Source organism: Larus michahellis, chromosome 6 (assembly GCF_964199755.1).
Source record: "Larus michahellis chromosome 6, bLarMic1.1, whole genome shotgun sequence".
NCBI lineage: Eukaryota > Metazoa > Chordata > Aves > Charadriiformes > Laridae > Larus > Larus michahellis.
In genome coordinates this window covers 40,903,461-40,928,113 of record NC_133901.1, presented here as the reverse complement: position 1 = coordinate 40,928,113, position 24,653 = coordinate 40,903,461, and the positions used below count along the sequence as shown (strand labels likewise).

Genomic DNA, 24,653 nt, shown 5'->3' with positions numbered 1-24,653 from the left:
GTTACCTCCCATTTCGTTCACTGAACATCTGGTTAACTAAATACCAGGTAGTGGATTATCACACAGGATTCTGTGGTGAGCTGCAACTCTTAGTTAAGTTTCTTTTGTATATTTAAAAGTGGGTGAATTTTATTTCTGTTGGCTTTTTATTAGCTTGGATACTCAGAAAGGCCTTTCAAGATGGCAATACCTATGCTGAGCTCCAGATCCCCTGATGTTTTGCCATTCAGATTCTGCTCTTAACTTGTTTTCTTTCTCAGCCCTTATGTAAGGAGATTACATAAGAGAAGACTGTAATCTCCAAAATCATTTACCATATTAAACAGCAACTACCATCAATGGATCTTTATCAGCTGCCTGGAGCAGAAAGGAGACATGCGGCTGTACATTTGGAAACCGGTTGTTTACAGTACTCATCAATGCTTGCTGCTAGTCGTGGGCAGATGTCATCAACAGTCATTACACAGCTCTGAAAATAGAATCAAACTTGACCTGGACAGGTCCTCAAACAATTGATAAGCTGTCTCTGAATGATGGAAATGCGTGGAGTCCATTCTGTCCACCATTCTGCAGAGCCAGATCTAGGGCAGTGTGGGGAATGGGTACTCAGTTGTGGTGTACCTGTCAAGCTGAAGCTTCCTCACCCCTAGGAGTTATGGTTTCTCTGTGGGCCCCTGACGTGTCCTTGTGGAAAGGAGCATGACCAGCATGTGCCTGCTGATCCCTGCAGCAGTGCTGTGTTATCTCTGGAAATGACAAGTTATATTTGCCCCTTGTTGTTCTTCCTTTTTCTCTTCTTCCCCAGAAACCACTGGTAAGCAAGGAGGTGAGCTAGAGAAAGCACTTTGGGGAAAAGAAGGGCAAAGAGGTTTTGAGAGCAGCTCTGCCGTGTGTGTGCTTCTTCAGCTGTCCCAGCCACTGCGCTGTGCCCGGGGAAGGGACAAAACAGCCTCAGAGTGCAGAGGGCTCCTGTGCCTCTGTCTTTCCCACTTTTCCAAACCATGTGAACTCAGCATCAAGAGCTGGTGTCATGGCTTTGACAGCACTCCTGCAATTGCTGTGTTGTGTGGAAGGGGACAACCTGCCATCATCTCATATTCGTACATTTGCCTAAATCTGGCTTCCTCTGCTTAGCTCCCACAAGAGGATGAAGAGTCCAGAGAGTGGCTTCCTTTCCCCTTCCTTCCCCCACCCTCACACAAGGCTTGAGAGGAACACTGCCTTCTCCGTTTCTTTGAGGAGTGCTGGCGAACACAGGCTGTTACAGTCCACCGCATACAGTGCCTTGGCATCAGAAGTGGTCAGCTGCTCCCAGGCTCCTATTTGTTTGCTGGCGTGTGGCAGAGGGCATGAGAGAAAAGAAAGCAATGCTATACTTCTGAAATGAGGCATAGCAAGCATTGTGTGCCTGCAGCTCCAGCCCAGCCTGCCAGTGTTTGTCTGCTCTTTAGTTAGCAGGTAGAACATTACAAGTGACTTCCACTTAGTTGCTCCCCTGTGCAAACGCCTCTGATCTCCAGCAGGCCTGGAAGACATGATTTAAGGCTCTAAGAAATGTGTCACTTAGCCTTTTTAGAAGTGCACAGCTAGAGTTCGTGTGGTAATTTTATCTTTGAAATACAAGAGCGCTTTGTAAAGGCTACCAATGCTGATAAACATAATGACAGGAAAAATTAATTTTTATGTCTCTGCCAGAATGATATTCTGTTTGTCAGAAATAGACAACAGTCCTGCCACAATGGAAGAGGGCTGTATATCTCTTTGCTATTTGCTTCTCCTCCTTTACAGTCTCTGGAAGGGTGCATGCAGATGGGCTTTCTAGCTGTTTGTCTACTTTCCCAAACCAAGGAGGATACCACAGCAATAATCATTTGGTGACAAAAATACTGAACTGAATCAAAGTTTGTTATGAGCTATATAACAGAACATACTGTTATGCTTTATCTATGCAGGGAGCGATCTCTTTATTTAACAGCAGTTGCAGCAACAGAAATGTTTCTGGCTACAGTTTTTGTTTTTATACTTTTTGGGCATTCTCCTTCTCCCTTTTGGTTGTTCTTGAGGTTGTGACATGAGATCAGGAAAGCTTAAAAGCTTAAGTGACTTCTTAGCGTACCATCATTTCAAGATGAATAAGCGTTCATGAAGGCAGCCTGCGGGAAGGGAACTGATGTACTATCTGAATGCCCTGACTTTATAATTCATACAAAACTCTCTCGGCAGGAGTGTGCCCAGTGCTGAAAACTTTGCCTTAGGGTTCAGATGGATCAAGCGGTAATAAGACTCCATGGCTAGCAGAGGGGGAGGAAGAGGAGAAAACAATTTAAAAGCAATGAAAGGAGATACCCACGATCATTGTTGTAGCAAAGCTTTTGCTCCCACAGCCTATGGAACCACCACATAATAGGCTGGAGAACTGACCCCACTCTCAGTTGCCTGCCTTGCAGCTGCACGTGGGATTGCAACCTTGGTTTGGGAACAAGTGGCTGAAGGAGAGGCAGCTGGCTGCTCTGCTCAGCTGTGTTTTGAGATGAGCAATTTTCTGTTGAGGTCAGCGAGAGTGTGATGGTATAAGGAGTTCAGACCACCATCCCTAGAGAGGGTGGAGAAATCCAAAATGAGAAAATAGGGATAAGACCATGCGTTCTCTCTAAAACTGGTTGCATGATCTATTTCAGTGTGAATGCATTTGTCCATAATGTGTTTTTCCCAGCAAAATACAGGGAGGAGGTTTTACTCTGAGATGAATTCACAGTTTGCATAAAGCTTGCATAATATTTCCATTTAGACAGTGCTGTCAGGCAGTCATTTTAATGAGTGCTGAAAACCCCAAACCAATTGTAGCCTAATCCCACTGCTTGCTCCTATTTCTGTATTGATGCTTCTGGCACCTCACAGCCATTTGCCTTCTGCAACCAAACAGCCGCACATTGGGAATGAGCATCTTGGCCCAAACTGTCTGCTATTTAATAAAGCTTGCCGATAACTATTTTCATAAGTTCTAGATGGCATGGTTTCAAATGCTGAAGCACTGTGCACCAAAATAGAGCCAAGACCCAGATAGCTTGGTTTTTCCCTCATTAGCCATCATGTTCACTGCTTACTTCTTTTAGATCATTTTTTGCAAGTTTTAATTAAGAAGGTAGTTTTGAGATAACTGGTGAGAGGAGTTGGGGAACTAACCTCTACTTTCACAGCTGGGCTTCCCAATGCATGTCTCATTTGTCAGTAAGCATCCCTCATCCCTTATCCCTCGTAAGCACGGGAAGAAGCCCTGGAAACATCTTGGAGCACCTTCCTGTGTTTTGTCCCTGAATTATTTGCTGTCACATTTTTATCGGACATCACTGCTCCTGTGCTGGAAGCAGGAAGGTTTGCTTGCAATTCAGTTAGAGGCCAGTCGTGTATTTTTGGTGTTTGTGATAGCCCTGTTATTAACTCCTGAGGGCATAAGACTTAGTGGTCAGGCTATAGATAGCCTATGGGAGAGCTGCTAATCTCATTAACCCTTGGATTTAGCTTGATTTGTACATAATATGCACCCCCTAGATATATTGCTTGACTTCAAGAAAGAACAAAACCACAGGGTGGATGACAAAAAAGTGGTCATGGAGAATTTTTGCTCAGACCTCAAACTCTTTGCAGAGAATGGAGGATTTGGATATAATTTCTTGCCACTGGCACTCATTTCTATTGTACTGTTAGGTACATGTGAATAGTCCTTCATCGATGCTAAAGAATTTCAGTTTTCCATCTCTCCTTAGGCTCACTCTGTGTCATATCTGTCTTTTCTGAATAACTTTGCTTGAATAAATTTTATGAATGTAAACACACGTGTGGTAATAAGTTTCCAGAGTCTTTACTCTAAATGAACATTTGGCTCTGCTCCAAAAATACACACAGGTTTCAGTACTGCCTTAATACCAGGGCTAATTCATTTCTGGCAGGAGCTGTTTAGTGGTACACAGAAATTAAGGGGGTTTTGTACTCAGCTTTTGTATGACATTAGCTGTATCACTGTAGACGTGTGTATAATTAGGCTGATACAACCTCTCAGTTAATTTGATGGAGCTACAGCTATAAAATATGTTTAAAGGGGTAGTGACTGTACTAAAAATTTAAGGAAATAAAGCTGTGGCAGTGTAGCTGTTGCCCACGCGAAATAGTAGGGCTAATCTAGATGACTAGCATTTGAAGTACAAAGCTCTGTATAGCTCCACCTTACACCATTACTTTTCTTGCTCTGCTGGATCTGCTATTGTAAAACTTTTCTGTCACTTATATGCACAAATTCATATTTCCACAGCATGACAAGGAATATGTTATAAGACTGATAAAATCGATGAAGACAGTTTTCTTGTCTAGTGGGAGCTACTGTAAATAGTTATGCTAAGCACAAGACACCAGAAAATTTGATTTCACTAAGTAAAGCCAACCACTTCAACACAGAAAGCAATTTTTTGCTTTTTTGCTATTCTCTACCTCATTTGCCCTCCCCACCCCAGAAATGACCAGGTGGATGTCATGTGCTCAAGCCTAAAAAAGTACTGTCAGTGGCTAAATTGAATTTATGTGGAGGTATATTAATCAGAAGCTAGCACTGAGACCGATGGGAGTAGATGAGGTTAGACTAAAAGTGGAGAAAAATAAGAACAGAGAGAATTCAGAAGAAGAAAAATACTGGTTTTAAAAGGCAAAAATAGAGAAATAACTCTAGGAAATTTGATTAAAAAAATTCATGTGAGATATCAGGTTAGCAGTTAGCATGGAAGAAAAAGAGAAAATTAAAGAAAAAGAATTTACAGATTATGAGCTTTTGATGCATGTTCAGCAGGTCACAGATAAGCAGTGATCAGGCAAGTCTGCAAACAGACCGGCGTTCCATCACACAGGAGCCACTGTCAGACTTCTGTCATTAGGCAACAGCTGTGCCTGGATAAATGACTACTTGTTCTGCTTTGCAGCCAGCACCATCCCTGTGGGCATGTAGTGTAGATTAAGCCCCCTGAACTTTGGACAAGGAGGGCAGGGGCTAGTGTTAGCTTAGGAGACAGAATTTTGTAGTATTTGTTTGCTGTTCTCATTTCTCATTCTAGAATATATCGCAGATTATCAGAGACGGCTGTTGCAAACACATACAAGGATAATTCAAGGGGCATTCACAAAGCCTAGATTTAGCCTTGGGATGCTTTTCTCCCCCAGCTTCCTATAGAATCAAGAGAAAGCATTTCCTCTGGGGCAGCCCAGAGCACCTACAATCAGGTCCCATTGAGACACTCTGCTGAGGACTTTACCACTCCCCAATGGCTGTGGAAAGATCCTAAGGCAAATAAGCTCCTTAGTCTAAAGGTGGCCTTTGCAACTATCCTGCTGTGCAGCCCGGTTTAAGAACCAGGAGCAGTGAATCAGTCACTAACAGATTTTGGAGTCAGTTCTATGATTTTCAAGGCTCACAGAATGCCATAATTCCTCCACTGGCTTTAAGCACTCTGGAGCATTACACATGTACAGCAACTGGAAGTCTGTAAGGACTGCTACAATATCAATAAATAACATACTGTGGGGCTGCCACATATTCAGAACACAAGTATCAGTGATAGGACATCATTCAGAGCACAACATGGTTTAATTAAAATGCTTGTGGATGTTATTAACAAAACAGTGCTATAAACTAGCAGTCACATTATTGTCTGTTCGTGTACTCCCTCTATCTAATCTGCCTGAATATAGGTGCTAAGTGGGCAGACATTCCTATCAGAGCAAAACCATGTAGAACGCAGCTCTTAATTGCTGTTTCTAATGTATTTCCTTGTGAAATTCTAATAGTGGATCACATATTTAATCATAGATCTGAAAGACAGTATAAGAGCTTGTAGTAAGTGACTGAGTCAAGTGAGTGAAATTTAAGACTAGCCTCACTAGGCATCCAGGCTCTGAGCCAAGGAGAGGGAATGTCTGAGTGTTCCTCCTCTCATTCATTTAACATAATTTTTCCTCTATTTCTTTAGCAGTTAATTAGCTGTATTCATGGTAGCAGTGGGGGATAAGACAATGGTGTCTTTCCTGTCTTGCCATGTCACTTCAGTCATAGAAGATCTTGATGGTACAACAGCTGGCAGGCAGCAAAATTAATCTATAACGAGTATCTTCTGTGCTTATACAAAAGTGGTGGTCAATGGAGTTAAATCCAGCTCGCGGCCAGTCACAAGTGGTGTTCCTCAGGGCTCAGTGTTGGGACCATTTCTGTTCAACATCTTTATTGACGACCTTGATAAGGACATAGAGTAAGTTCGCAGATGACACCAAGTTAAGCGGGAGTGTTGATCTACATGAGGATAGGGAGGCTCTACAGAGAGACTTGGATAGATTGGATCGATGGGCCAACACTAACGGTATGAGCTTCAACAAGGCCAAGTGACAGGTCCTGCACTTGGGCCACAACAACCCCATGCATTGCTACAGGCTTGGGGAAGGGTGGCTAGAAAGTTGCCTGGCAGAAAAGGACCTGGGGTTTCTAATTGACAAGCGTCTGAATACGAGCCAGCAGTGTGCCCAGGTGGCCAAGAAAGCCCATGGCATCCTGGCTTGTATTAGAAATAGCGTGACCAGCAGAAGTAGGGAGGTGATTGTCCCCGTGTACTCAACACTGGTGAGGCCATACCTTGAGTATTGTGTCCAGTTTTGGGCACCTCAATATGAGAGAGATATCGAGGTGCTGGAACAAGTGCAGAGGAGGGCAACGAAGCTGGTGAAGGGCCTGCAGAATAAATCTTACGAGGAGCAATTGAAGGAGCTGGGACTGTTTAGTTTGAGGAAGAGGAGGCTGAGGGGAGACCTCATCACTCTCTACAACTACTTGAAAGGACATTGTAGAGAGGTTGGTGCTGGTCTCTTCTCACAGGTAATTAGCGATAGAACAAGAGGGAATGGCTTCAAGCTGCAGCAGGATAGGTTTAGACTGGGCATTAGGAAAAAATTCTTCCCAGAAAGAGTGGTCAGACAGTGGAATAGGCTGCCCAGGGAGGTGGTGGAGTCACCATCCCTGAATGTGTTTAAGAGTCATTTAGATGTGGTGTTAAGGGATATGGTGTAAGGGAGAACTTTGTAGAGTGGGGTTGATGGTTGCACTCGATGATCCCAAGGGTCTTTTCCAACCTAAATAATTCTATGATTCTATGAAAAAGCTTAAAGCTCTATAGTTATAAGAAAACCAGATCATTAGTTGACATTGAGGAACTAGTCACTTGGACCTTCTTTATTAACTTTATGTGTTACTGAACTGTACCTCCTTCTTGGCTGTCTTTGAAGAGTTTTGATGTCATCCAATGAAAGGATGTCGTATTATGAGGAAAATCTAATGTACAGGATTCGCTGAGAGAATTTAAGAAAAGCCTTTGTGGGCTTTGAAGGGGAGGGGCAGTAGGAAAGACTCAAGAAGATACTGGAATGGAAAGCCAGCAGAAATGTGTCTTGTTCCAGTGAAAACGGGAAACGCAGAAGAGAGAATGGGTCACTGTGGGCTACTTAAGCAAGTAAAACTAAAATATGAACTGCACTGGAAACAGAAAACTGGAGGGCCACCAAAACAGGCTTTTATATTCCAAGTTCAGTGCACGTGAGAAAAACAGGGACAGCATGAGGATACACTGAAACAGTTGCCAAGAGGTTAAAGATAATATGAAGAGACCGTGTTATAAGTCCTGAAGGCACAATAGTGCAAAATGACTTGACCAAGAAAATACTAATTGTAATTAATTTGTAATACGGTGATAAATTTTGAGACCAGTTCTTATTCCCACTAAAAATAATTGGACTTTTGCCATGCAGTTTATTGTGAAAGAGATTAAACTTTGAATAATGGCTTGGTTGAGAAATCATTGATGTAATTGTGAACTGCTGGGAAAAAGCAACTAAGAAATACATAATGAAATATCATCACTTGAACAAATGCATCTGAGGTGTCCCTTTGGGTATTTATAGAACTGATGGAACAACTAGTTGCTAAAAAAACCCACGGAGAATTGAGGAAGTATCAGGAGACTAATGAAGTGTCAGCATGTTACAAGTATTTAAAAATTGAATTAAGAGTAACTATGGAAACTATTGTCTTATGGGTATGGCTCCAAATTGAAATAAATAGTATAAATATTGAAGCAGACTGGGAAAATGTGTTTATATGGAGGTGAATAGTATAATGAGACCCAGATATGACACAGGTGTACTAGAGTAAACTAAGCCAGACAAATTAGAACATTTATCCCTCCACTTCTTTTAAAGATGAAGCCAGAAGATTAGTAGAGTACAGAATAGCATCAAGACTTTGCAAAGGCATTTGATGCTCTGCCACATAATATCTTAAGGGACTTACTGCAACGAGTCAGCTTGGGCTAAAATTCACTTAAAGGTACTGCAGGCTGGCCACGGAACTGTAGACAGAAAGTAAATGTGAATAGCAGTCAGCATTGTCAAGGATAAGCGGACGGTAGTATCCTTTAAAGGTCAAGATATGGTCCGGTATCTGGAGGATAAAGCACTAATTAAATGTGAAAATGATACTAAAGTAGGAAGAATGATTAACAGCACAGAAGAGAGAGGAAATACAGAAGGTTCTAGTTGTTCTCTAGGGATACTATAGATATAATAAAGTGAGGCTAAACTTAAAAGAAAAGCAAATTAATAAATGATAATGCTGAGCATTAACAGTACTTTGTGCCCATTAGGCAACAAATAAATTTTATGAAGTTACAAATACATTATTTTTGCCTATGAAAGAATTTGTCTGTCTTAAATGCTTATTCCGGCTTTATAAAGCTGATCAGAAAACTGAAACTTGGAAAGCAGCAGTATAAATAGCATTAATAATTTGCCTCATATCTTTCTGTTTATCTGAGAGGAACGTTTCTTTTTAATTGTTTACATTGCTCACAAGTAGGTTGGGAGTTGCACACCCAGACACAGTGGGAGGGCTCCATATACTGAAGTGTTCGTTATGAATGAGGACGGTGTGGTGGCAGTGGTGGCTGGTAAGGAAGGAAGGCTTACATACCAGGGCATTTCCTTGATTGTGCTGGGTCAGGTCATTTGAGCAGTGGCTGAAAATGTATGTTTATGGAAGATGAAGAGCAGGACAAGCACATGTAACAGTCTTCAGTGACTCTTCCCCAGATTCTAATAATTTTCAGATTAGGGACTCCGAATCACTTGCGGGTTTAGTAACTCGAAAGGAATTCTTTTCCATGAACGTTTCCAGCCTCTCCTTGAACCAATGCAGACTTTTAGCATTGACACTATCCTTTGGCCTTACAAGTCTAACACCAATTGCACAAAGTACCACCTCCTTCTGCTTGTTGTGAAGCTGGCTGCTATTAACTGCATTTGATGCCCTCTGATTCTTGTACTGGGAGACCTGGCAAACAGACTTTGGCCACCGTATTTGTGCTACTTGTGCTTTAGTGAATATCACGTATATCCCCCTGGTTGCCTTTTTCACAGACTGATTGTCTTTTTATCTGAGTAGTAGACTAGCTTTTCCCCATATAGAAGCCATTTTCACATCATACTAGACAAAAGACTTCAGATTCCTGAGTACATCCCCTGGCACCAGAGGTCACAAGATTACCTCAGAATAGTATCTTTGACGTTTTAAAGTATGTTTTATGGCCTTGCAAGAAAAGCCTGAATGCACGAACTGAATGCAGTTGCTGAAATGAAGTCTTCCAAACAAAGAATGAGAGATGTTTTGAGATGAATGAACTACTGCACACATCTCACTGGAGAGTTCCCAGAAATAGTGAGGGCTTCCCAGCATCGTGACCAACGTGAAAGCAGAAAACAGCAGACAGACCCCTTCCCAAGAGAGCTGCAGCCTCACGGCTGGGCTTAGTGTCAGGGTGCCTGGCTGCGGTTGTCACCTTTGCAGAGAGTGGGAGAAAGAGGGAGAGAGATTCACTCCAGCGCTAAAACTAAGCACTGCTGCTCTGCCTTGGATTTTCCTAGGGAAAAAAAGGGGGGGGAAGGGGGGCTTGTGCCATCATCCTCCTTGTTTGAGCATTTGAGAAGGCTCTTGCTTTGCTATCCGAGAAAAAACAAAGACATTCCCAGTGAGATACTGTGCCTAGTACTCTAAATTGTCATACATCAATGTCTGTCTCTGTGTAGAAAAGGAAGCTGTGTCGCACTGCACGTTAACTGTACATAGTCACGGCTTTCACTTAGCGTCTTACATCTTTTTTATTTGTCTTTCTGTCACCAGTGTGTGGATTTTACTTCCGTCCTATGGTATTTCAAGAATATCTCGCACACAATTCTTTGTGAGTATGTGCCTTTGCATGCTTGAAACAGACATGGCCACTAAAGACAAAGAATGACTGTGAAATTGCAAAGCATTTTTTTCCAGGAAACTTCAGGAGTTAGTTGCTAAGCTTAGTCAATGCTCCTTTTAGAACTGACCCAAAATATGCTGGATACTGGTTTTGACCCTTCCGTTTAGCTGTCCTTTAATATTCTGCTTTTCTCCTCAAAAGTGACGTATTAATAAAAAAAAAAAAAAAGGAAAGAAAGAAATAAAAGAACTGTCTTTATTTCTTCCCTTGTTTTTCTTTCCTGAAAACTGTCTGTAGCCTTTCTGCCTTCTGCTTGCACAGTCCACTGAGCAATAACACAAGTCCCTTTTATTCCCAAGTGGGAAGGAAGAGCTGGAACTCTGAGTCTTGATGAAGTCTGAAAAAGGAGGTTTCTTTTTAACTTGCAAATAAAAACCTGCTACTGTGAAATACAACAGTGTTTTCAAATGGGAAGGAAAGGGTTGCCTTACAGCTCTGCGCTGTAGTCTGCTGCCGCTGCAGAGCACTTCTCCCAAAATGGAGCACAGCACAGGCAGGACACAACTTTGTATCGGGGTGTGGGTTGGTTTGTGGGGAGGAGAGGAGCACACAGCACCTTTTCCTCACGCTTTTATGGCTTCTCGCTTTTATGGCATGGGGTAGTGGCTTTTAGGAAAGAAGCCACACACCTCCCCAGCTGGCTGGCAGCCTCTCTGCCTGTCTGCTGTAGAGCGGTAGCCCTGCAACAAGGTCTTGGTGACCAACCCAGGGGGCTGTGAATGCCGGGCATGAGGGCCCAGCTTGTTGAACCTAGCCGGGCAAGAGCTGTGTGTCACAGCACATGTTTCCCGGTACATTTATCGTCCTAGAAAACGCTGCTTCTCTCTCCTTATGTGAGGTTGCGATAATAACAGACCCACTCCCGTTGAACTATAGAAATTGGTAATATTCTATTTAATGTTCAAAGTGCTGAAGGCTGCTGTTGTGGCAAATTCCTTGCAAGCTTTTGCAGTTTTAAACACACCACACACTGTTGTCTCTCATGTTGCGCTGCCATTGGCAGCCTTCCCATTACATAATATTGACCCATATTTGTGGTGCGTGACATTTTTTGCTAAAGACTGTCAGGGATAATCCGTCACAGAAGAAACGTTCTGATTATACGCTGAAAATTTGTCATCCTTTAGCACAAACGTAACCTGTGCCTCAGACAATGCTATTCCTTGTTAAGACAAGCAGAGTACAGTTCTGTCAGGTAAGAAAAACACCAAGACAGTATTGTGTGCTTTGAGACTGAAACACCTAAGACTAAATTCACCACAGAATGATTGCACGGGATCACATCTGGGAGTAATTTGAGCTTTAAAAAATGTTGAGCCCGAGCCCAGGTGATGGGAGCAGCGACTGGCTGAGGGAAGCATGAAATCTGAAGTGTGACTCTGCAAAATGCTGTCTCAGGCAGGTCCAGCTTGTTTCATGCTTCAGAAAAGCAGAGCTGTGGAAAAGGTTTCTTTGCTCTACTGTTCCACTGAAGTCTGCCAGTATTTGTAGACTAACCAGTCTTTTCTTTAAAAAAAAACCCAAAAAACAAAAAACCAACCGTAATGGTGTGGGGAGATAAATAGATATAGCTCAGGCAGGGGTTATTGCTAAAAGGCAGCTGAGAAATGAGAGGTCTTGGAGGAATGGGAATGCTCCCAAAGCTGTCTGCTTTCAAAGAGCTGTGCAAAATCCATCCGTTCTTAAAAACACAATTTCAGTTGCATAGAATAAAAAGTAGAGGAGAGAAAGGTGTTTAAAACGGAGGCAGAGAGAATAAAATGGGAATTCTCTCTATTCAAGAAAAGCGTCTGCTTCAAATTGACTTTATATAATGTAGCAAAGAAGTAAGATTGCGTGAGCTGCTGAAGTGTCTGCCACTTTGTGGAAAGGAATGAATGTGGAACATAAGGCCGAGAGACTAAATACGCTGTTTTCAGAGAAAGACATTTTCCAGCCTTACGTAGGAGATGACTGTGTGCTAAGAACAGTTGCAATATCGAGGAGAAAGGTTTTGCTTCTGTGTGAGGAATTAATGCTTGTCAGAGCCAAAATTAAAACCTGATGAATGCAGTCTCATCCACTTTCGTTTCTTCCCTCTCAGATTCTGCATTTGTCCTCATTCTGTCTGTGCATTCATTCATACATTCCTCTCCCTTCCCACCTCCCCGTTGACTCACACTCTCCCTCTCTATTTGGTATCGCTTCCTTTTCATTTTCTTTAGGTTTCCTTCCCACTCATTCCATTTCTCCTCTGCCTGACCCCTCTGCACACATTTTCCTTCATGGTGAAAACACAACAGAGAGACAAAGAGGAGGAAAAAATAGAAGATGAGCAAGGAAAGCAGGGGGCGAAGAGTAGACGGTGCAGGAAGACTGCTCAGCGTTGCACTTTGTCCCCGTGCTGCGCTACTGATTTTTGAAGGTGTCCTAGGAGTCAGGGCTCCTAGAACCTGTTTCTTTCTCCCAGGCAGCAGCACTTGGAAGTGGCTTTGTGAAAGGTAATGCCAGAGCCCATTTCCTCAGATTAGTGTCCCTAGAAACCATCATAAAGAATAGAATAATCCCAAAGCCCAGTGGAAAGCCACCTCTGAGTGACAAACATCTGGCTGTGCGTGGAGCTTGCTACTGCGTTGGATCAGTGAGGACCGGGAGGAGACTGGGTGGTCTTGGGACTCAAAATGGCAAAGGGGAGCCTTAGGGACTCTGTGGACTTGCTGGCATGCAGTACTGAGCAAGAAACATCATGGCCTCAAGCTTGTTGGGGGACAGTGGGCAATGAGCTGGTGTTTCTCAAAGCAGCTGCTGCTGGTGTCTCAAAATCGATGGCCAAATGTTGCCAATTTTGGTTTAGTGAAAAAACAGAGAGGTGCCAGGAATGCTTATTGTAATGAGTGGTAGGAAATGGGCTGAAACCGGTTTATCTGGAGACTCATGATGCATCTGAGCACAATGAGCTTGATCCCAAAGTCAATCTGTAACCTGGAGCAAGTGCTGGCTCTGGCAGCCCTGGAGGCCCAGAGGCTGTTTCTTTGTACACCCTGTGGACCTGTGGTGAGGAGGGAGCCGAGCCGCCACAGCCACCCATGGTGCAGTGCTGCACGAGCTTAAATTTCTTCTCCTATTGCTCTTTATGTAAATTTTCTCCTTTTCTGGCCCCGTTCTTGTTCCTGAAACTGCTAACTGAGATGCAATTGTTTCTCCCCGATTTAAAAAAAAAAGAATAAAATAATCTACTCTTCACAAAAGCTTGGTAGGAACAGCACTGGTACACTGCGGGTTATTTCTCCTTCCCACAAAGGGAGCAGGCAGGAAGCGTGCAGGGCAGGTAGCCAGTGACGACTCACTCCTGTACCCTGCCCTGCCATCTGTAACCTTCTGCCAGCTTTTCTTGTTTTATCAATTTAACAAGGGCTAATATTTCTTTCTTCAGATTCTTGCATAATTGAAGGATCAAAGCGAAGGCACGCGGCCCTTCCCTGGCAGTTTAGTCTGATTTATAAGCCGTGTTCCCGGGGAAGGGGAATCGATACCCGCGGGCCGTTGGGGTTTTGGCGTCGATGCGCCGCTCCTTAGCCCCAAACGACGACGCCAAATACGACGGACCGCGGCGCGGCCGGCTATGCCCGGGGCTGTGTCCGCGGGGACGGCACCCGGCGGCCCCGGCCCCCCCGGGATCCGCGGCCGGGAGAGGCCCGGGGAAAGAAAAGGAGAGGCGAGGCGGGCGGTGGGCCCGGGGAAAGAAAAGGAGAGGCGAGGCGGGCGGTGGGCCCGGGGAAGGGCCGGGCGAGACGGGCAGTGACGGACAGGGGGATGGCAGCGGGCAGAGGGATTGCGACGGGCCCCGCCGCCGCCGTTACATAAGGAAGGGGGGGGAGGGCAGCGGGCCGAACCGGGTGGCGGCGGCGGCCCCTTTAAACGCGGATCCCCGTGTGCGGTGATTGCGCGCCTCTCTGCTGCCCCCTCCCCGCCTGCCTGCAGTGACAAATCCGCTCCCCGCCCGCCTCCGCCGAGCCCAACCGAGCCGGGCGGCGCCGGGAAGCGCTGCCGTGCGGCTCTGCACCGCCCGCCCGCCGCGGAGCCGGCCAGCCCCAGCCCCAGCCCCGCCGGCGCGACAGCAGGGAGCGGCGAGGGGCGCGATGGAGGCTCCGCGCCTGGCGCACACCATGAGCAGCCCCACTAGCCCCTGCGAGGAGGTGATCAAGAACCTGAGCCTGGAGGCGATTCAGCTCTGCGATAGGGACGGTAAGTCCGGGCTCGACACGGCTAATCCCTGCAGACGCAAGATGCTGCTGCCCCCACGGATGCTAATGCAAATTAATCCCCGCGGCGTATGGTCCTTTGTTATCCCCCATGTATTTGTAGGTGCTAGTGTTCCCCACCCCTCCCGCCGCCGCCGCCACCCTCCTGCCATCGAGAACAAAAGAAAAAAAGAGAAGGTTGCACCTTGCTGGAGGGAAGGGAGGGAAACCAGCCGCTCCCTGAGCCATCCCTTGCGTTGCAGTGTGTTTACCCCTGGGCGAGCCTGCTGCACAGCCCTGCCAGGAATGGACGCCGGGGTTCGTTCCGGGAGAGGCCGTAGGGAGAACCGGAGCAGGCGCTGGAGAGTCCAGCTCTAGGGACCAGGCTAGTAGCCCTTGTGGGTGTTTTGTTCTCTGCGATCTCCGAACTCCTTTGTATTGTAAGGCAGTTCCGGTGCTTAAAATACACAGGGATCCTCTGGCTGGCGTGGGCTAGCGGCGAAACTTGTTGCCGGTCCCTTGTGCCGAGCGGTACGGCGGGGATCGGGCCGAGGCTGGGGCTCGGGGGGAGACGGAGCGGGAGGCTGCGGGGCTGGTGGGCCCCGCGGTTCAGCACCGCGGACAGCGCCGCGGCCGGGCCGGTCGGTGCCGGGGGAGCGCGGTGCCCCGGGGGCAGCGGCAGCGCGTCCCCCGGCTGGCACAGCCCGACCGTCGGACACACAAAGTTTGGGTTTAGAGTTAGCGGGTGCGGATATGGACGATTTATCTGGGTCGAAGCAGCCAGGTAAACGTAAGGTGGCGGTGAGGGAGAGCACCAACACGTTTACGTGCTTAAAACAACACTGAAAGCTAGCTATGGTAGAAGGGAGTAGTATCGTTTGTGCAGAACTATGACTGACAAAACTGATAGTCAGACAATGAAAATATTTTCTGGTAAAGTGAGTGGCATGTAATCTGTGTTCATATACCAGATTATTCTCATCTTCCCATTTGACATTGAATTGTCAAAAATAACTTAGCATTTGTTGTTGCAGAATGTGCTTTGGGTGTGGAATATACGTTACCTGGTAAATATAGCCAGGAATGGAGGTACTGTGTCAGTGAACAGTACAGTTGAATTAATGAATTGCCTGTTGTGAGTGTATTTTTGGAGCATAACTGTTACAGGTGGTGATTATAGAAAGACTCAGTCCAGCTTTCTCAGTTATTTTTTTGCAAATTGATTGTGATGAAATACTTCACTCTTTTGACCTAGGTGGACTTACAATATAAAATGTTGGATTTTTTAAGTTCTTTATTTTTCTTGAAATATTCAAGAAATTGAGAAGGCATTGAAAAGTCTTTTCAGTAATTATTTTTATAGCTGCACTGGAAATTCTTTGAATTTATTTATGTTTGAATTAAGATATAATATGTATCTCTATCCACTCATGCCTAACTCGCTGCCTAGAGAAACCAACCTATGTTTATAGTATTGGAGGCTAGACTGTTCTTTTGTTAAAACTCTCTTTCATGTATATTTCTTTTTATTAATGCTAGAGAGAAATGAAAATAGATAAATTATGTAATCCTTCGTATTTGTCCACCCCAAGTAACTGTAGTGAAGTACTCCATGTTAATCATTGCAGACTCTATTTGGCTCAACAGACCGTAGTTAAGGACTGCTTGATTTCTATGGAATAGTGTCATGCAGACAAGCAAATGCAAAAACGTAGTATTTTTAATTTTAATTCCCTTTTGAATAGGCTTCACTGGAAAACATCTTTGCTGTAGATCTGGCTTTACAAACTAATCTTCATCGAGTAAGTCACTGTTGTACAGGGTCATTGCTTCCTACAATACATGGTTGAATTTCTGAAGGAGGCACCTATACTGGGCATGTAAAATGTGCAACTCGGTGCCTAATTTGGCACAAGACTGTACTTGGGCATACTTCAGTATTTCCTACAGGTGGCACTTATGTATCAAAAAGCTTGTTTTAATGGGAACATAAAAACAAGCAAGCAAAGGTTAGGGCATTGATCTTTCTACGTAAGCATGCAAATGTATATGCAACACATTTAGAGCCCCAATTGCGTACGTGGGTTTAATTAGTGCATTTATATTGTAAACACTTCCATATTTTTTTAGGGTATCTTTGTTGTAAAAGATTTAGTTCTTAAGGTGATATGTTGGCATCACTGAGATTAATCAAATATCAATATATTACCTGTGGTGAATTAAAAATATGCTAGTTTTTCACTTTTTGAAAATGTCCTTGATGTCTAAGCTGTAGTAACTTTAAAGGTAGTCAATGAAATTATGACATTCTATATCCAGGTGTGATAAATTCTGCAGCATACTTAGTTTGGACTTGCAGGCAATGCTGCAGTATAAGCGTAAGCAATAATGTAATATTTATGCAGGTAACAAAATATTTTTCTTGTTTTCTAAGATGAGGGAAATTAATATTGAAACATTTTGTGTTCAGAAAACTGAGTTATACCTCCTATGGAGGTATATGCAGGAGCCAAAAATCCAGGAACTGGAGCAAGCAATTAATAGTATCACAACAGTTCATATATTTTTAGATTTTTTCTGGGTTTTTTTCAGTGTGTTTTTTGCAAGCCTTGTTGTCTCTTTTAATGAATCAAGACCATTTAGAAAACTTACAAATGTCAAATAAAAATAAAACAAATGTATGCATTTTGGAGATTTTTTTTTTTATAAAAACCACCTGGTAAGATAACAAACTTAATTATTATTAAGATAATAATAATGAATGCGACATTATAAAGCCAGTTATCAGCTCTTAGTTTCAGCATTCTCTGTTATTTACAAATGCATCTTACATTATTTTTTCTTTTCATTATTGTAGGTGGGTCTACTGGCACAGCTTGGTATTAGTCTGTTGCACAGTCTAACATATAGTTCCTTAGAACTCTGCTGAACTTACTTTCTGTATAGGAAAAAGTGTACCATTTGTTATTTTCCTTTGTCGTGTTTGAACATGGCAGCCATATTTCTTTAAATTTAGGCCAGGAAAGAATGTTTAATCTGTGCTAAAAATTCTGGTGACCTTTTTATAAAATTTGTATTAACCCTACCCAGGGATTAAACCTTTAGTAGATGGATGCCCTTTGTGTCATAGCAGGCCAATTCTGTGAAAATATATCTAACTTCAGGAAATCAGGAGCCTTTGAAAAAAACTGTGCTTTTCTCAGGCTTGCTACAACAGTCTTAGATTTTAGCAGCTGAATTTCCTGAAGCTCCACGTTGTGGTTGTGCAGTGCTCCCCCTACAGATGCTGCGCTTTGGCTGCTGGGGTCCTGCCAGGGTGAGAGCAGTGATGCTGGCATCTGCTCTCCCTGTGCTTACAGTTGGCATAGACAGCTGGAAAGAGGAAGACACCTGTCGGAATGCAGGAAGGAGCAACAAACCTTCAACGACGATGTTGGAACCTGGGAGACATGGACTGGGGAGAGGGGCAAGAAAAATGTCCCAGAAGGCACATTGAGCTTGGTGCTAATAGAGACTGAGGCAGTGGCTGGTCAAGGGTAGAAGAACAGGAAAGACTTAGAAGCTGGGGATGTTTGTGAGGATTAGATTAAATGGGAAGGCAGAAGTGGGCAAAATGACTCTGAGTGAGAATAGGAAAAGAAGATGAAGGAGCAAGGGAGGTAATCCAAGTTCAGGCAGGCTGTGCAGGAAAGTAAAACTGGGAAAAAAGATGAGGGGGTGTTCACCCAGATGAGATGAATTGGCTGAATGAGGATGGAATGAGAATTGTGAACCTGTGAAGAGTAAACCTGGAGACTTGTCTGCAAAGAAGAGACAGAAAGTACAAGAATGTGGAGGGGCGAATGGGGTAGTTTGGACCACAGAGGTTAGGAGTAAACGAATGAAACTAGGACTTGCTGAGCAAAGAGACTGTGTCTGAAAAGACAGCCTTAGGAATGAAGAACAGGACTTTTGAAGCGTGACTGGGAGCCAGAAGGGGCAGGACAGGAACAAGTTAAAGGAATAGGGCAGAAGTGGCCATGTTTTGGTGTAACAGCCAGAGAAAGGTCATGTATATTGGCACGTGCCATCTTCCAAAGCCACACACAAGCCCAGGGTACCAAATTCTCCTTGTTCATTTGCCAGCAAGGAGGTCTAAAATTCACTGGCAAAGCATGACATCCATTTTCAGCACTTATCTGCGTGAAGGCTGGCAGTGTGGTGCAGCTGATGGTTGGCCTGTTAGATCAAATGGTACCATCTGTGCCTTTTGCTGTGCACCTAAATGTTCCAGCACTGCAGGATACCCATACGAGAATTGATATGAAGCCACAGGTAGATTTTTAATCTTCTTTTTAGTTGCCATTTTGTAAGATCTAAGAAATTGCAGACATACAATAGGTTATTAAGGTTGCTGAGTTAAGCACTCAAAGCTATGAAATGGTGAAAGTTTGGTCCTCTGTGCAGAACCGGCACGCTGTTGGGATGTTTATGCTGTGTAGTGAATACTGGGGATGTTGAATGGCATGTTGTAAACATCGTGGGGGAAGAAAGGAGGGAGAAGTTTCGTTCTAACCGTGAGTCTGTTCCGGACTTTCTGCATGGAACTGAGCAAGAGCTACCTCCTTTTCAAAGGGGTTTGTTATTTCTTGTGTTTCTCCTTTTCTGGTTCATCCTGATACCATGGTGTCAGGGCTTCAGAGGTTCTGAGTGTCAGCAGCTGCAGCTGACTCAGTGAGAGTAGGACTTGGAACGTACAAAGCGCCGTGCTAAATGCTTTGAGAAAAGAGGCATTAACCACCTTCACTGGGCACTGAAAGTTAGTAACCATCTTTAACTTCAACATATTCATCAATGACCTGGATGAGGGGACAGAGTGTAACCCCAGCAAGTTTGCCGATGATACAAAACTGAGAGGAGTGGCTGACACACCAGATGGCTGTGCTCCATACAGCGAGACCTGGACAGGCTGGAGAGTTGAGCAGAGAGGAACATAATGAAGTTCAACAAGGGCAAGTGTAGGGTCCTGCAGACAGGGAGGAATAACCCCTGCACAGGTTAGGGGTTAACCTGCTGGAAAGCAGCTCTGCAGAGAGGGACCTGGGAGTCCTGGTGGACAAGAAGTTGACCGTGAGCCAGCAGTGTGCCCTTGTAGTCAGGAAGGCCAATGGTAACCTGGGGTGCATTAAAAAGAGTGTGGCCAGAAGGTTGAAGGAGGTCATCCTCCCCTCTACTCTGCCCTGGTGAGGCCACATCTGGAGTATTGTGTCCAGTTCTGGGCTCCCCAGTTCAAGAAAGACAAGGGACTACTGGAGAGAGTCCAGTGGAGGGCTACAGAGATGATCAATGGACTGGAACATCTCTTTTATGAGGAAAGCTGAGGGACCTGGGTCTGCTTATCCTGGAGAAGCCTGAGAGGGGACCTCATCAATGCTTATAAATACCTAAAGAGCGGGTGTCAGGAGGATGGGGCCAGAGTCTTTTCAGTGGTGGCAAGCAACAGGACAAGGGGCAACGGGTACAAACTAGAACACAGGAAATTCCGTCTCAACATGAGGAAAAACTTCTTTACTTTGAGTGTGGCAGAGCACTGGAACAGGCTGCCCGGAGAGGTGGTGGAGTCTCCAACTCTGGAGACATTCAAAACCTGCCTGGATGTGTTCCTGCGCAACCTGCTCTAGGTGACCCTGCTCTGGCAGGGGGGTTGGACTAGGTGATCTCTGAAGGTCTCTTCCAACCCCTACCATTCTGTGATTCTGTGGTTTTCTGTGCCTCAATTTTCCATGTGTAAAATGGAAGTCGTATTATTGCCTCCCCTCACAGAGATGTTTTCAAAATAAACTAATGAATGTTTGTTCAGCAGCCAGACACTGTAGTAGCCTGGAAAACCCATGAGGTGCATGGAAAAACCCATGATGGAATTCATAATTTTGTCTTCAGAGCAGAATATGAATAATGTGTAGCAAATAAGGCCTGGGACTACACACTGAACAATAGAGAATAGCTGTTACAAGAAAAATAGTTCATTATGTACGCACTATTCATTACATATGCAGAATGAGTCAGAATTTATGTGGAAAAAAATAGTATGTAATCATGCAGTTAAAGACTATATCATAATCTAAACAAACAAAGGGGCCAGTTTAAGGTTATGCAAGTATGCTTTATTGTGATGTTTTCTAATCATTGATAGCTTAAACTATACAATCTCAGTTAAGTGCTTTTAAAGTGTTTTTTGGGTTTTTTTTTTTCTGTGCTTTATATATTTGTATATATTCTGTGCTTTTATATATTTGAAGATAATATTTGGGTATCAGGATCAGAACTGGAATTGGTGTCTTGGCTAGTTTCACTTGAATAAATCAATTTCATCACTTTTCTAAACACTTGACACCATCAAAATTGTTTAGTCTAAGAAGCTTGTATAAAAGCATTACCTCATACAAGCTAAGATGTCACTTCTGTCTTATGTAAACAACTTGCACCTGTGGCTTTCCATGTTATTTGACCATGTCTCATGTTTTCTTATTTATTTCAGAAGTTTATTATTATGCTGGATTTATTGGAGCGTTCCAAAAGATACTTCTAAAGTTTGTAAATGGGAGTTTTCATGGCCATATCATGTACACATTTGCCTTTCAAACAGAAGGGATAAAGTGGCATCATCCAGTGTCTGGGTACATTCTTCAAATGCCTTTTTTGACATTATGGGCAGTGTCACTGCTATTTCTGAAATGTTATCCTGTAAGTCTCAGAGGCAGGGGAAAATTGAATTTCTAGGTAGGCTACCACACGAAGGACAACTGAGAGATCCAAATTTCACAGTAATTCTTTGTGTCCTGAATGGCTGGACTTGCATAGTTGTTTGGGTTCTTTTTTTTTAAAACTATGATTCTTCTGAGCACACGAATGAACAATTCATATTTTCGTATCCACCATAATAGAGAGGTGGTTGTAACTGTGATGTTTTGACGGGGCACCAAATTCAGAGGGATGTTTATTGCTGTTTTTATTCCTCTCCCCAACTGCAAGTTTGGAGATTTAAATTTGCTTTCTTCAAAATGCAAACTGTATCACTTTTCTAGGCTTTGAATGATGGAGTGGCCTACTAAGACATGTATTTCTGCCATAAAATTTCATCTAACCTGGCTGAACTTAAAGATAGCAAATTTTTTTGACTATTTAACATCCCTGTGTCAAGAAATGTATTTACCTCCATTCTTCCTTTATATTCTGTAATTTTCAAAGTAATTTTCCTTCTTTCTTCCTCCCTCCTCATTTTAAGAGCCTTATGCCACTCAAGTGTGTGTAATTGATTATTAACTATTTTAACTGGCAATAACCAAGTTACATATTATTAGCTATTTAAATCTTGCCTGGTATTCTGTTTATGCCCCTATTGATTCAATTATTCTTCACTGAAACTTTTCTATATCCTTTACAAAGCAACTGAAATGCTTGATGTGTAATTATGCCAAGTTCATGTACAGAAGCACAGTTCTCTCCCAGTGCTATGCACTGATATTGCTAGGTTGAAACTCAAATATATAATGTCAGTTTTGTAGTTAATTTCTGCTCATTGTTATAATTAAGGCTTTTTAAACATTACTGTCTCCCATGTATGTCCCTTTTTCTTTGTTTCAAATTACAGTTCCCAGATGTGTTCTTTTATTTATTCTGTAACAGAATCCATTTTATCCTTTTCTGCCTATGTTTCTAAGCCATGTTGTCCTTGCAGCTCCTTCTATTCTGATGTTTTCTGCAATACAAAAATGTTATCTTTTCTTTCTAGATCGTTCATAATGGTGCTTATTTAGCCTAGAACTAGCCACAGGCTCCATGGTAGCCCAGTACCTGAACTCCTTGGCTGTTTTGGCATGTATCGATCTCATCTCTGCCAGCTGATGTTCATTCCCGCAGATCAGTAGTTCTTAGTAAGTACAATGGCAGGAGGAATCAGTTAGGGAAGAGAAATTCCACTCCCTCCAGCATTTGAGAAGTAGGAATCCCAAGCCAACCCCTCACTTAAAATTTCGTATATCTTCTGCAAATCTCAAAGACAAAACCTGTTTTACCTGAGTGAGAGTTAAGCCATTAGTATCCTCTTCAGCTGTTTCATCTTCCATTTTAAACTAGATGTAGCAATTTTCTACTCAGCCTACCAATCTGATGGCTCTACCACCTCTGGTAAGCTGTGTTCTGAGCTCGCTTCTCTGAATTCGCTTCTGCTTCCCCTGCAGTTGTACCTGTGTATAATCTAGATCAGAGTCTGCCCTATAGGCCACTTCAGCTTTCACAGCAGCCTTCCAATCAGGTCCCTGGTCCTAGAGCCATAGCTTCTAGGACAAGCAGAATGTCACTTTTGTCATGTAAGGTCGGGGGAGGAGACGCTATATCACATTCTTATTTAGAGTTCTCTAGTATTTTGTCATTCATTTTTGAATGGGTTCCAGTCAGGCATCATTGTGTTCAATTGTGTCCAAAGGCTTGCTGAAGCTTATCTTCCTGACCTTGGGTTTTCCTTATGGGACTTCTTTGCCTCATTAATTTTTCCTCCAAAATCTAGAAGGATCTCCTCCTTTACCCATTCTTCATAATTCCGTCTGCCTTTTATTATTCATGGTCTCTATATAGCAGAATTTGAGGCCCCGACTTCTGTGAATAAGGTAGTTTTCAGTTCCCTTTGTGCTGCTGAAGTAGTGCCAGCATCTTTTACCACAGTTGAGGAGGTAATCTTTAAGGAGTCCTTACAGCCTAGGTTTGTTTTTCCTAGTCTGCTTGGTACAGTAGGTACGTCTGCCGTGCTGCCAGCGTGCATGGCCTTTTGTGCTTTATGTGACCTGGAAGGCTATATTTAGTTCTGGCTGAACACAGCCCAGAATCATCCACCATGTTTTCTTTATTCTTTTGATAGAAGTTTTAAGCCTTTTACTTGCAGACAGCTTTCTTCAAAAATTTATAAACATGTCTGAAAAAATAGTACTAACATTGCTAATACAAGATGCATGTGTAAAATATGTCACTGCTATAGGAAAGTATGAACAAATATAACTTTTATGATGTTGGAACTAAAGAAGGCTCTGCTCCAGGATCACTTCCCGTGGTTTCCACACTAGGTTTTGTTATACAGCAGAGCATCTTTTATTTGACCTTGAAAATGTTTCCTTCAGCACAGAAGGTTTGGTTAGAATTTGTTGTAGTGTTTGTAGCTGGATCAATTTTCGCAGTGGTGTTTGTAGTTGAATCATTAATCAATTTTATTTTATTGTTTTCACAGAGTGTTCTTGTTTTATTTACGCTTGAATGAACAAGCTGTTTTGCATGGATGTTTTCAAAAACAATGATTAGCTATACTGTTTTTATAACCTAACAACAGTTTCTGTGAGCCTCGACAGTTCTAGCTGCTGCCAGAAAGGGGAAACCTTAAAATTAGTTTGGTGTTACTCTTTCATTCCTACAGAATGACAGAAAGTATTATCAGAGTTACACTCTTTCTTAGTTCCAAGTATAGAGTGGCATCTGGAGTTTATTTTTCCAATACTGTTAAGTCAGACACAGCTGGCAGCTCTCGGGGAAGCATAGTTTGAGGAATTCCCATGTTAAGCTTTCTATATCAAGGCATTCTCGTTAGAATTCTGCAGTTTGCAATTGTCAGAGGCATCCCATAAATTTATTTCCTGAGCTGTTCCATTGTCTTCAATAAGACTTTGTGTAAAAAACAAATATGCGTCCATAACGCAGCATGATTAAGATCTTGCAAGAACTGTGTTTTCTTAACTTTTGTTGTGTGTGTTCAATCTTATTTCATAGAGATAGGGATTTAATTTGTAATTTCTCTCTTCAAGTTGCAATTTGTCTGTCATCTATCTTCAGTTTTGGGCTAGAAATAACATTTTAAAAAGATTATTCTGTGGTTTTTTGCAGTTCACCTCTAAGTGTACTCAAAGTTACAGGGACTTCATAGGGACTTCAAAATCAGCCAGATAAAAAGATGTTAAAAGGCTCTTTCGATTTTGGCCAGCTCTAAGTACTAGTATACAAATATCAGTGGCGTGATTCATGCTGTTGGTAC

At 43.2% G+C, this 24,653-nt stretch overlaps 1 protein-coding gene across 3 annotated transcripts in view; it reads left to right on the top strand.

The window, feature by feature from the left end:
- PHYHIPL (phytanoyl-CoA 2-hydroxylase interacting protein like) overlaps nt 1-24,653 on the top strand; it is a 134,116-nt gene that overhangs the window by 83,991 nt on the left and 25,472 nt on the right. Inside the window, exon 1 of one of the 3 annotated variants that reach the window (XM_074590414.1) lies at nt 14,251-14,606. The exons of the other annotated variants lie outside the window; for them this stretch is intronic. Within the exon in view, the coding sequence (XP_074446515.1) occupies nt 14,501-14,606 (106 nt within the window). The 5' untranslated portion in view covers nt 14,251-14,500. Of the gene's footprint in view, nt 1-14,250; nt 14,607-24,653 lie in introns of those variants that run through there. 3 annotated transcript variants of the gene reach the window in all.